Genomic DNA, 12,500 nt, shown 5'->3' with positions numbered 1-12,500 from the left:
TACCTTTATAAAAGGGAAGAGGAGAATCTGAGTTTAAATCCAGCCTCAGACACTTGATACTTACCAGCTGTGTGACTTTGGCCAAGTCCATTGCCCCACCCCCCCAACCCCCCCCAAGAATATATTTTTCTTCCTGGAAGCTTCAAAAAGGTTTTTATGGAGAATGAAATTGAAATGAAATGAATGACTATAATAGATGGCAGCTAGACAGCACAGTGAATAGAGAGCTAGACTTGGTGTTAAGAAGACTTGAATTCAAATCATAATTTAAACTAATAAATTTGCATTACTTCATCTCTCTTAGCACCTACCTTCCAAACTGTTGTGAATATCAAAAGAGATTATGTAAAATTCTTTGTAAACCATAAAGCATGATATAGATGATAATTATTATTTTTTAAATTATTAACAAAAGGATTTGGCAGCTTCATTCAATCCATTTAATAACTCTTCCTATGGTTATTTTTTTTTAAATCACCACTTCATATATAAAGAAACATCATTTACAAACAATATTCTTGTGTTTCTGAGTTTATACTGCTTCTATACTCTTAATTTACTATACTGTCTCTTAAAACTGAAAGCTCTAAACAGGCTAATAAGTGTGTATAGAATAATATCTATGTATACACAAATATACATATATATATGACAAAATCTAAGGCTGTATCAATAATTCCCAGTAAGAAAGAACTCATTTTCTGGAACTAAGTGAATTAAACTCAAGTGTAAGTTCTACAGAGGTAAATACTATAATTAATGTTTTCCTCACTAATCATCACTTTTGGAGAACCAGTTATTTTTGGGAAGTACCCTGAGTATTACTAAGTTCCTCAGTTTTATCTTGTAGATGTAGCTGAAGTTAGAAGATATGGTTCAAATGGATACTACGTGACTTTGGGCAAATCATTTAATATCTCAATTTCAGTTTCCTTCTCCCTAGGTATCTCTAAAGTTTTCTTTCTGTTCTAAAAATCTCTAATATAGATATAATATGAATCTATACATATATAAACTAAGAACTCTAAATGACATTACAAATAGATCAAGTTGCAGATACAGTCTATCAATGCACTTAAGGAGATAAGCTACTCCATAGCAATTTAAGGAAGAAGATGTTCCTAGCACATATTTTGGGACTGTTCCAGACCCTTAGAGCTAAAACTGAAAATAAAAGCTATTACAAAGTCATTTTTCTCCTGAGGTTCTCAAAAGAGGAGGAAGGGGAAAAATAAGTTACTATCTAAGGCTATTAAAACTTGCAAGAAAATAAGACAGCCATTATGAAGTTAAGATATGTAAATAAAATTAGTAAAACCTCATTATCTCCCATAAAGCATCTTCTTCCAAATATAAAAATTTTAAAATTTGACATTAAATATGAAAACAATAAAGAATTATCCTCAGGTATACTAGAAAACCAGGAGGTAAAACAATGACAATTTTCAAATTTGAAAACAGATTTCCTAATGCCCTGATATAAGAAATTAAAATTAATGGATTTAGATCAACTTCAGGAAAAAAAGGCAACAACTGTAAAGCTTTAGAAAAGAAAAGTGAATGGTCTCAGGCAGGAAACAGCAAATGAAAAAATTCTGGGAATGAAGAAAGAATATTGAAGTAACAAAGTGAAAGGCTGGCATTTTAAGGGTTAAACCAAACTAAGTTACATAAAAAAGCTTTTACTTCTTACGCACTGCAGAAGTGTGTTAGGAATATGAAAACTAATGTCTAACATTAAAAGCATTTAGAAACCCAGTTTAGAAAAAAAGAAAAAAATGAGATTATAAAAAAATTCATAAACCATGTATTCATAATCATTCCAATTTCATATTATTCACTCATCACTACACTTATACTGAATATGGATCGTTTATCAAATAGAAGTAAAACCTCCAAGCCTCCTCCCTGCCTTGGGATTTTAGTCAAAATGAATGCAAACAATCACGTGGGATTCAGCCAAGCAGTGACGTTAAATTCTGCTCTGTCAGAAGACAGCATCTGTCAAAGCCCACATTTAAACTGCTGCCTGCTCGTGCAGCAGCTAAGGAACCATGGATTTCATTTTATAGAGCAAAACCTCAGTAAAACTGCTCAAAATCCTTCCTGCAGCTGCTTGGCAACAATGAAAGAAGAGAGGTAAATCCTATTATTTTTCAATACAACCGGACCAGTACAACATTCTAGCTCTAGCTGCTTCACATTGCAGTTCAGCACTAAAAATATGGATACTGAGAAGAGAATACAGCACTGCATTGTCCGACAAGGAAAATACGAGATGTAAAAAAGCTTCAATGCATCAATTGTGGGGGGCAGACAAAAGTGTTCCAAACAGACCGGACAACTAAAGCTCTTTTGTTTAAAATTTAAAAGGAAAAAGAAAAAAACAAAAACACCTCAGAAGACCAACACACATATGAACAAGGAAGGTAACTCGGAGACAAGCAGACAGATGGACAGATTGGATCCTGTGAAAAGCAATCGCAGGAAGCAGACTGTTGGGGGATGTGCGCATGTTCGATAGCATCTTTTTTGCTGAAGTGATGGCGTGCCAAAAGTATTTTCAGTGAGCATAATCCTCTCACCATAAATGGCTTGACCAAGGAAGGTATGTCAAAACCTTGTGTGTGATATTCATTTGATTGTGTTACCTTTACAACCCTAGAGGTACAGAGCACTGAGCATGCCTAGCATTGAGTTCTGGAAATTACTGTATTAAACAGATAAAGGATTTCTAATATATACATTTTTAGTTTTCCATTATTTTGGAGAAGAATATAACATTGTTTTGTTCAGATAAGTATGCATTTATAATCATTTTGTAGTACATAAGTATAAGGGGAAAGAAACAGAAAATACTAACACAGATGTACTTACAGAATTCATTGGAAAATTAAACTTTTAAAAAAATCTCCAATGTGGGGGAAGAGAATGGGATACAGTAAGGCAATTCTTTATCAGTTCAATTCATCCTGAATCATTATCTCAAGAAAATTAAAGCAGTGGTAAAAATGGCTCTATAACCCTATCATTAAATCATCAATCTATGCCACGTAGACAAATTATACCAAGTAGCTTCAAACTGTAGTACTGTAAGATGTTTTTTCCTTTACTTCTTTTAAAATATACAAATGTCATTTTAATTGTAGTCAAATCTAAATTTGTAAATGTTTTTCCTATTACCTCTACTGTAAATGAAAAAGAAACAGTAGTCTCATATACTAGCCTTATTAGTTACCAGACATAGTTTATGAGTACTATTGAGCTAAAGATGCCAAAGAAGAATCTTCACTATAAGATGGAAGTAACCTACAACATGGCATCACAATAAATTGCACATTTTCCTATTAATGGTTAAAATGCAACTCTGAACAAAGAGACACTAAGATTATGCAATTCAATTAATTTGACTTGACAAAGCTATTTTTTCCCTCTCTCTTAAATATGCTTGACTGGAAAAACACACTTGATATTATGGTTACTAGAAAAACTGCAATATCAAAATTTAAAGAAATATGCATAATCTAAGTGATTTTTCTATAAAATTTACCAATAAATCAAAATAAAGAATTAGAAAGTTAAAAAGCTACAGACTAAGCTAAAAATGTAATAAAACTAGTGCAATTGTATGTACTGAACCAAATATGTCGAAATCCAATTAACTATTTTATCAAGTCTCCATTAGAGTGAAAATGGCAATTTACTATTAAAGATTCCAAATGTATTTCTCAAATCTGCAAGAAAATTAGCAATATCCAACATGGTGAACTTTTCTTACATTCACTAAAATGTAGTTAAATCGGGTGCCCATTTAACTAATAACAAAAGATGGACAATGTGAGTAAGGATTAAAAAGCTCACTAAACTTCTAAGTTTGTTTTTGATTGGTTTTTGGAATGGTATAACAACAATTACTAATATTTATGATTTAATCATCAACTCAATTATCCTATCAATTTTCCTTCTAATAAAGAATTATTCTCAGGAAGTAAACATAAATATGGACTTAAAGTATAGAGTCTCACATTCTATTATCCTGACAGTTAAATAAACAATATAATTCCATTAACAAACTACAAACTAAACATTTTGAAATAAAAACAATTCTTTTCAAAGCTGGGGTATTTAAATAAATCACTGCTTAAGTGCAATATAAGAATAAACAACACTCTTTAAAGAACAAATTAAAATACAATGAAATATTTACTATTTTACAAAATTTTAAAATAACAAATAAAAAAATCCATATACCAAGCACCACATACTTTTTAAAACAAAGTTTAAATCAATACCACCACCCTATTGCAGAATGCAGAAGCCGGATTTTATTTGACAGTTCGATAGTACCTAATCTACTCCAAAATTCGAACATGTAAAATGAGAAAATTTTAAGGAGAAATGAAATGTCATTCATCATAAATTTTCTTTATCATAATGAGCAGCTTTAAACAATTTTTCATAAAGAAGTATGAAACACTTCAGAACTTCTGATGGGGCATCTCAAAGAGCCATACACAATTTTAGAGCTGTTTGTTTCATTTTTTTAGAGGGGGAATATTAATATATGGCACATATAAACTACAAGTTTTAGCAGACCAGGACCTAAACACACACACACACACACACACACACACACACACACACACACACAGATATAGATTACTATTTAGCATGTGTATGTAACTTAAAATTAATGATATTCTACAAGTATAAAACTTAGATTCAGTTTCTGACTACAAAGTTATAGAAGGTGATTTCCATAAAGAGCTTATCTTTAAGATCTGTAGTTCTTAGTCTTACCTGCTTTTTAAGTACAAGCATATCAAAAGCATATCTAATAAACTGTTATCTAGTCTGATAAACAAATTAACAAATCATTAATTTGGGGTTCTGAAATTTTAATTACCTTGACCATTTCATAGTTAAACATATAAAGAAAAGTTTATCTCCTAAAAAACCCCAAAATACCACAATGGAATTTAAGAAATAATTTCAAATTAAAATGGTTAAGTATAGTTTCCCATCTTAGCATACATGCTGGCCAAATGTCTGCAAGTTGAATGAAGAGACATTCTAAATCAGAAAATTCAGCACTAACTTTTAAAGTGTTAACCTTAAGGAAATACTTCTGGTGAATCAATAAGATAGCTTTGCATTTTCTTTAAAGTGTAATGAAGTCATGTAATTTAAATTACCACCCCAAAAAAATGACACAAAATATCTAGACTTAAAATTTTCAAATAAGTTCAATTCTTTTGTTTATATCAACTAAATTGAAAATGTAAAAATAAAATTTTGAACATGAAAACTACCATAAAACCTAAAGCACTCTGCAAACTCAAACTTGAAAAGATCACATACTATGGTATGTATAGTATTGTAATGCCTTAGAAATCAAGGTTAGAATTTCCTATTTTCTTGCTCCCCCTAGTGGCTATTAATAAGATAGTCACAAATTAATTTCATTCATATACTCCATGCAAGTATCAAGTTTACATATGAATGACAGTAGATTAAAATGAACTTTTCAATAGCGAATTAACTAAAAATTTCTACTTCGCATCAAAGTTTTTATTTCAGTCCATTTCTCTTTGTGAAAGTAATGGTTAAACATGAATTTAATATAATCAAAATCTTATAGTTCACAATTTTACACTAACAAATTTACCTATAAGTTATCCACAATTAATTACAACCAGAAATCTTGAATTAAAAAGTTCTTGAAAGTAAGAACATCACAAATTTAGCAAAAATATTTTGTAAATTATCAGTGAAACTCATGCTATGATTACTTATTTTTTCCCTCTCTGCTCAGAATTCCTGGATCCAGAAATAAACTGGAGAAATTGAAAATTACAAACAAATCTGTACTATGCAATAAATGGGTTGATCTTGGTAAATGGTTAATTTTTAATATTCACCATCATAAACTTGCCACCTTGATTCCCTTAAGTTGAAAAAAACATAGAATTTGTGACTGAAACTTGTAATTAGCTTTCCATGTGCAAATACACAAAGACGCAACATTAAATTTTAAACTTCTGCAATTAATTATATATAAAACTATGACTAGAATAGTAGACACATCCTAGGCTTTATATTAAGCAAATGATTAAAATTAATTCTTTATTCAGTTCTTTCATGTAGTTATAACTGCAAAAGAATCTGTTTTGGCAAAGTCATAGACAATAAATGATAATTAAATGTTACATTTCAAAATTAATACAAAGACCCAGGCAACAAAATGCTCCTAAAAAGACAATATGGTATAATAGAAAGGAAAATGGATTGAAGGAGTAGAGAGGAGTGGTTTCTAGTACTAGGCCTGCCACTAACTAGCTATTTAACTGAACAACTTATGCTATAACTTTGGGCCTGTTTCCTCTAGAAAATAAGAGAGCTTTGGTTAGATGATGAATCCATAAACATTTATTTTTAAGTACTATGTAATCACTAAAAGAACCTTCTGAACTTTAAAGTTTATGAGTATGCCTTTTCAAGTAGTTAAAATATTCATCATTTATTACAGTCTAAAAAAAAATCTCAGCACAGAGGTTACTAGACCCTGAAAATTAATTTTGACAGGTGCATCTTCTCACTGACTTTCTGAACACAGTAGGGGCCAATGGAAACATGCCAAGCAGTGTACTGTGACTAAGTGAACTCTGTTATAATCAACCTTGTACCGTCTGTCCCACTACTAATACATGACCATTTTACAAAAAAAGGCAGCTGACTGTGCACCATACTGTATATACACTGTATGTCAAATCAATTATAATTAATACCAATAAACGTTCCATATGCTATCAAGGCACTTTTCAAATGGCCTCTCAATGGACATTGAGAATAATTCTCTTTCTAAGTGGATACAGCTGTTTAAGTTGTTAACTTGGGTCACAAGTCAACTATGTCAGAGTTTTTTGTGGGCAATAGGAAATGAATGGAAAGGAAAATAATCGAACAATAAATTTACTTAAACAGTGGCTTTGGTTCATTTTAAGTGATATGGTTGTTTGAAGACAGTTATATTTCATTCCAGCCATTTACTGTATAATAAATCTATTTTAACATAAAAATTAAATTATTTCAGTGTTTTTGTAATTCTCTTTTGATATTAAAAATCCCTTAAATTAAGTTTACTTAAATCTATAATTCTCAATCAACCTAACAATTAAAAACCCTGACCATTTTGAAATATATTTTTTTACTTTTACAGAGTTATTTAAGAGGAAAGCCCTTAAGACCAGAAACAATTTAAAAATGATTACCAAAGAATAGCACTGGTTCAAAAGACAGAACCATCATTTTGTTCTACCATTATCCCATATCCCATTATTGGATATTTACAACATGCTTCAGTGGAGGAGACGACATTGCTGCTTTGCAAAGATGACGTGGAATGCCAAGAGATCTTTGTTTCGTACACATCTCATTGGTCTACTCTCTCTTGTCTTTCTTTTTGCTATGTTTCTTTTTTTTAATCATCATGATTGGCTGCCAGGCAGAGCTGGCTTCAAAGAGAATCCTGTAACCTACACTATACGAGGATTTCGATCTACAAAGGGAGAGACAAACCACAGCTCCCTAAGGAACATTTGGAAGGATTCAGTCCCTCAAACTCTAAGGCCTCAGACAGCTACTAATGCCAACAACACAGACTTGTCACCACAAGGAGTAACTGGCCTAGAGAATACACTCAGTGCCAATGGAAGTATTTACAATGAAAAGGGTGCTGGACATCCAAATTTGTATCATTTCAAATATATCATAAATGAACCTGAAAAATGCCAAGAGAAAAGCCCTTTTCTAATACTACTTATAGCTGCAGAACCTGGACAAACAGAAGCAAGAAGAGCTATTCGACAAACTTGGGGAAATGAAAGCCTGGCACCTGGAATTCAAATAGCTCGCATTTTTTTACTAGGTTTAAATGTTAAGTTGAATGGCCACCTTCAGCGAGCCATACTGGAAGAAAGCAGACAATATCATGATATTATTCAACAGGAATATTTAGATACTTACTACAACCTGACCATTAAGACACTAATGGGCATGAACTGGGTTGCAACCTACTGTCCACATATTCCTTATGTTATGAAAACTGACAGTGATATGTTTGTCAATACTGAATATTTAATACATAAGCTATTAAAGCCAGACCTGCCTCCTAGGCATAACTATTTCACAGGTTACCTAATGAGAGGGTATGCCCCCAATCGGAACAAAGACAGCAAATGGTATATGCCACCGGATCTCTACCCAAGTGAGCGTTACCCTGTGTTCTGTTCTGGAACTGGTTATGTTTTTTCTGGAGATTTAGCAGAAAAGATTTTTAAAGTTTCTTTAAGCATCAGACGTTTGCATTTAGAAGATGTATATGTGGGGATCTGTCTTGCCAAGTTGAGAATTGATCCTGTCCCCCCCCCCAACGAATTTGTCTTCAATCACTGGCGAGTTTCTTACTCAAGCTGTAAATACAGTCACCTAATTACCTCTCATCAGTTCCAGCCTAGTGAACTGATAAAATACTGGAACCACTTACAACAAAATAAGCACAACGCCTGTGCCAATGCAGCAAAAGAAAAGGCAGGCAGGTATCGTCATCGTAAACTGCACTAGAAAAGACAATTTGTATCCCATGTGCAATCTGTAAATATTGCGGAAAGCATGTAGAGTAAAAACTGATGAGCTTCATGGAGCACTTTTTAGTTAATTCCTATCACTGGATGGAATTAAAAATATTTTTTTAATTTCTGAAGAGTTTAATTCTTAAGACAAAAACAAACAAAAAACACAAATTTAAAAAAAAATCTAAAAGGTATCCTAAGAGAATTTGTGAAACAAATTACATAAAATCCTCCTATGTGCTAATATGCAGTAAAATGAACAGGCACACTTCATTGGGACAAATTCTAATTTATGTGCCAATAAAATATAATTCACTCTATTTTCCATACAAAGTTTAGAAATGAAGATTGATTCACAAAATCCACTTCATTCCTCAATTTTCTGTTATAAAGAATTACTGTAAATAAAAACATATACAACCTGTTTTAAGAAAACTTAAAACTGTACTAAGAAAAATTTTTCTTTGTTCTATTACCCTACAGTATTTTTGAAGCTATACTCCATGAAATGAAACTTAGTTGAATTATTCCACAAAATATTTATAAAGATCAAAAGTTTCAAAACATAGGTCTCATATCAAGTTTCTATTTTAAACTACTGAAATAACCATTTTAATTTAACTCTGCTCACAAAAACCAGAGAAGTATTTTTCTGATATGACATATGAAAGAATGTGACCATCTATATGTCTCAGGCTAAAGTTCAAAAACAAAATCGCTAAACAGCACTACGTGCACAGATTTTATTTCCTTCTGAGTATGTCATATCATTACTAACAGCATTACTTTCTTAATTCATTCAACTAGATCTGCTTACTCCACTCACCTAAAGAGTGCCATCTTTTAGCATCAATTGTATTTGATGTTAAAAGATTCATCATGTTCCAAGTAAGAAAAAGTGGAAAAAGAAGAATGGGGATGTATTATTGAAAAGGATGAGGAGTGCAGAAGCAGTTTCATTCAATACATTTTAAAGATGCATGTCTGCCAAAGTGCAGCATATGGGAAGCTCATTTCCTGACAGCAGGTGTGCACATGCTGATACTTAATCATTTTATGGCACTATTTCTGTTGTCAGAGTGCCAAGTCTACAACCCTACAATTTTGATTTTGTGGATGACATTCTGCATCCTCAAACAAGACCTTTTTTGGGGGGGGGGCAGTACAAATGTTTGATGAACATTTGATTCTAGTACTAAAAAATGTGTATGATGCACTTTTATCCAAGTTTTTAATAAAAAAAAAGTATAAACAAGAAATGCCAAAAAGCTTTGTTGAGTTTCACGAGTACAATGAATTCATAGTAATGTTTACCTTTGGTCATGAATCTGAAAATGCAAAGAAACTGAGTTATTTTCATAACAATATCTAGTTGCTTCAAATCATTTCTGGTATATAAATATATCAATCTTCATTTAAAATTGATGAACACTTTTCTGCTACTTTAATTCTTAACTGTTTCTTGGACAAATTTGTGTGAAAAAAATTTGTTAATTTCATTTATTAGTTTTGCATTAGAAACAAAGTATTTTTTAACATTTGCTATCTGGTCTTTGCTCAAAATCTATGTACCCTACTTTTAAGTCATATAGCATATTTTATAATGATCACTATACATTTAATCCTGATACAGACTTCCTTCGAAGACCAAAATTATTATATAACAAACAAAAGTTTCTCTCTCTCTCTCTCTCTCTATATATATATATATATGTATATATGTATATATATACATATATATATATAAAATGAAAGATATAGAATGTCATCAAAATGACAAATATTGCACTTCAAACTAAGTAAACCTGTTCATCAAAGGCAAATTCAAAAATTCTCCTCAGCATATAACTTCAATGAATATCATTTTACTGTATGTTCAAATTCCTATTACAAACAGAAATCCTGCATGTATCCTGATGTCTGGAAAACTGATTATGTTTTTTAATATAAAAGAATTGTCAATCTATTTCTGGAGGGAGGGAAGAAGATGCACAATTTTCTTCACTTAGTTTCTCTTCTTTTAAAAGGTAAAAATTTCAAATCATTACAATGTCAAACATGGAAAAAATGACCCAGATCTTATGTCTTTTGGAGGAGAGTTTGAGAATTTTCAAATGAGCAAGCTGTAAAGGGATTAATTTTCTAGGTAGTCACCTGCTTATATAATAGGTGTTAATAGTTTTTTTTAAATGACTCTTTTGAGTTCCAAAGATTTAAAAAAAAAATCATCACATAGCATTCAACTTTTTAGACACTAATGAAAGAGCAAGCAATAAATATAAACTAAAATCAAGCTAATTGTTGCTCTATTTGGGACCAATGTACTAGAAAATAGAAGCTTGATAAATGTTTGCTGAATTCAACAAAACAATTTTTCATAATTATGGAAAAACAAATCTTAAACCAAAGATTCCTTAATCAAAGGAAAAAAAACAAAGTTTCTGGAACAAAATAGTCTTCAAAGTCAATTCTAGTACTATGGGTCTAATCAGGATTTAAATTTGAGCTTGCCTATGTATTTGTCAGCCAAGATTCTTGATGTTGTATCTGGAAGGAATTAAGCATCAAAAGAATGTATTATTAAGACTTAACATATCAACTGCCATAGTTGTGTGTCACTATAAACTGGCAATAGAATTCATGTAGCAGAAAGAAAACCAACTTCTAGCTCCAGTAATAAACTCCTCTTCTTATAGAAAAGGGATTAGGTTTGGGGAAAGTGGGAAAGGGTGGTGTGGAACAGAGAGTAATATGCCACAGAAGCCCTAAAGAAACTTCAGTTCTAACAGAAAGTGGCTAACATGAGACAAATATTTGGGTATGAATTTGTTTCAATTGTTGTTCTGAATTTTACAACTACCATCAGTAACCTAAAGATTTTAAGTGCTGAATAAGGAAGTGTAAAATAATAGAAGGAGTAGCAAGTTTAGATCCAGAGGACCTGGATTTGAATCCTGGCTGAGCTACCTGTCTGGACTTTTGGCAAGTCCTCTAACTTCAGTTTCCATAACTAATGAAGGAAGTAAACTGAATCTTTCAATCAATTTCATTAAGTATACACCATACAATGACCACACTCAAGCACTGGCTGACCTATGGGTCAGAGGCAAAAATGAAACAATTCTAGTCTTTAGGGGGAGAAGAAATATGTAGATAAATAGTTCATAAAAATAAACAGAAAGTATATTCTGGAAGGGAATAAGGAAAGGATTTGTGAAAAAGGTGACAGTTATATAATTTCCTGAAAGAATCAAGTTTCTAAAAAAGCAAAGGTGAAGTGGGAGTACCTTCTAGGCATCGGGAAACTACAAAGGTATGAAGACAGGAGATGTTGTATCATTTATTGGGGAGTAATGAGTAATAATGTTGAGAAGTTATGTTGGGGCTAGGTTATAAAAGACCTTAAAAGTTTTTTTATTGATCCCAGGAGCAATGGGATTGGAGTTTAATTGGGTGAGAAGTGTCAGACTCAGGGAAAAAAAATCACTTTGACAATTTTGTGAAGAATGGACTTCTAGCTCTACATTTATGCTTTTATGAAATAATACTAGTAAAAATAACAGTGATTGTTGTTTGAAAGGAGTAAAAATTTGAAAGGAGTAAAAATAAGAATAGTGAGCATTTATTTACAGTTTTAAGTTTTGCAAAGAACTATTTTTTTCTTTTTTGATCATAACAACACTGTAACCACAGGTAATATTATCATCTTCATTTTACAGATGAGGAAACTGAGGCTAAGAAAGGTGAAGTGCCTTGACCAGGGTCACCCAGCTAGTATTGAAAGTCAACTTGATTCTAAATTCATCTCTCTTCTCCACTATGCCACCATGCTGCCTCATTTACTTTCAAATATATGATTTAAGACAATTC

The 12,500-nt window shown here is 31.8% G+C and overlaps 2 protein-coding genes across 2 annotated transcripts in view; one reads left to right on the top strand and one right to left on the bottom strand.

Moving 5' to 3' along the window:
- The window catches only part of CDC73 (cell division cycle 73), a 140,871-nt gene that overhangs the window by 53,065 nt on the left and 75,306 nt on the right, over positions 1-12,500 (bottom strand). The gene's annotated exons all lie outside the window — the stretch shown is intronic.
- B3GALT2 (beta-1,3-galactosyltransferase 2) lies at positions 1,987-10,329 on the top strand. Its single transcript, XM_074222272.1, has 2 exons — positions 1,987-2,608; positions 7,220-10,329. The coding sequence occupies exon 2, from the start codon at positions 7,354-7,356 to the stop codon at positions 8,620-8,622; it is 1,269 nt and encodes a 422-aa protein (XP_074078373.1). The 5' UTR covers positions 1,987-2,608; positions 7,220-7,353; the 3' UTR covers positions 8,623-10,329.

The sequence above is a fragment of the Macrotis lagotis genome, chromosome 2 (genome assembly GCF_037893015.1).
Source record: "Macrotis lagotis isolate mMagLag1 chromosome 2, bilby.v1.9.chrom.fasta, whole genome shotgun sequence".
Lineage (NCBI taxonomy): Eukaryota > Metazoa > Chordata > Mammalia > Peramelemorphia > Peramelidae > Macrotis > Macrotis lagotis.
This window is presented reverse-complemented; position numbering and strand designations above follow the sequence as displayed.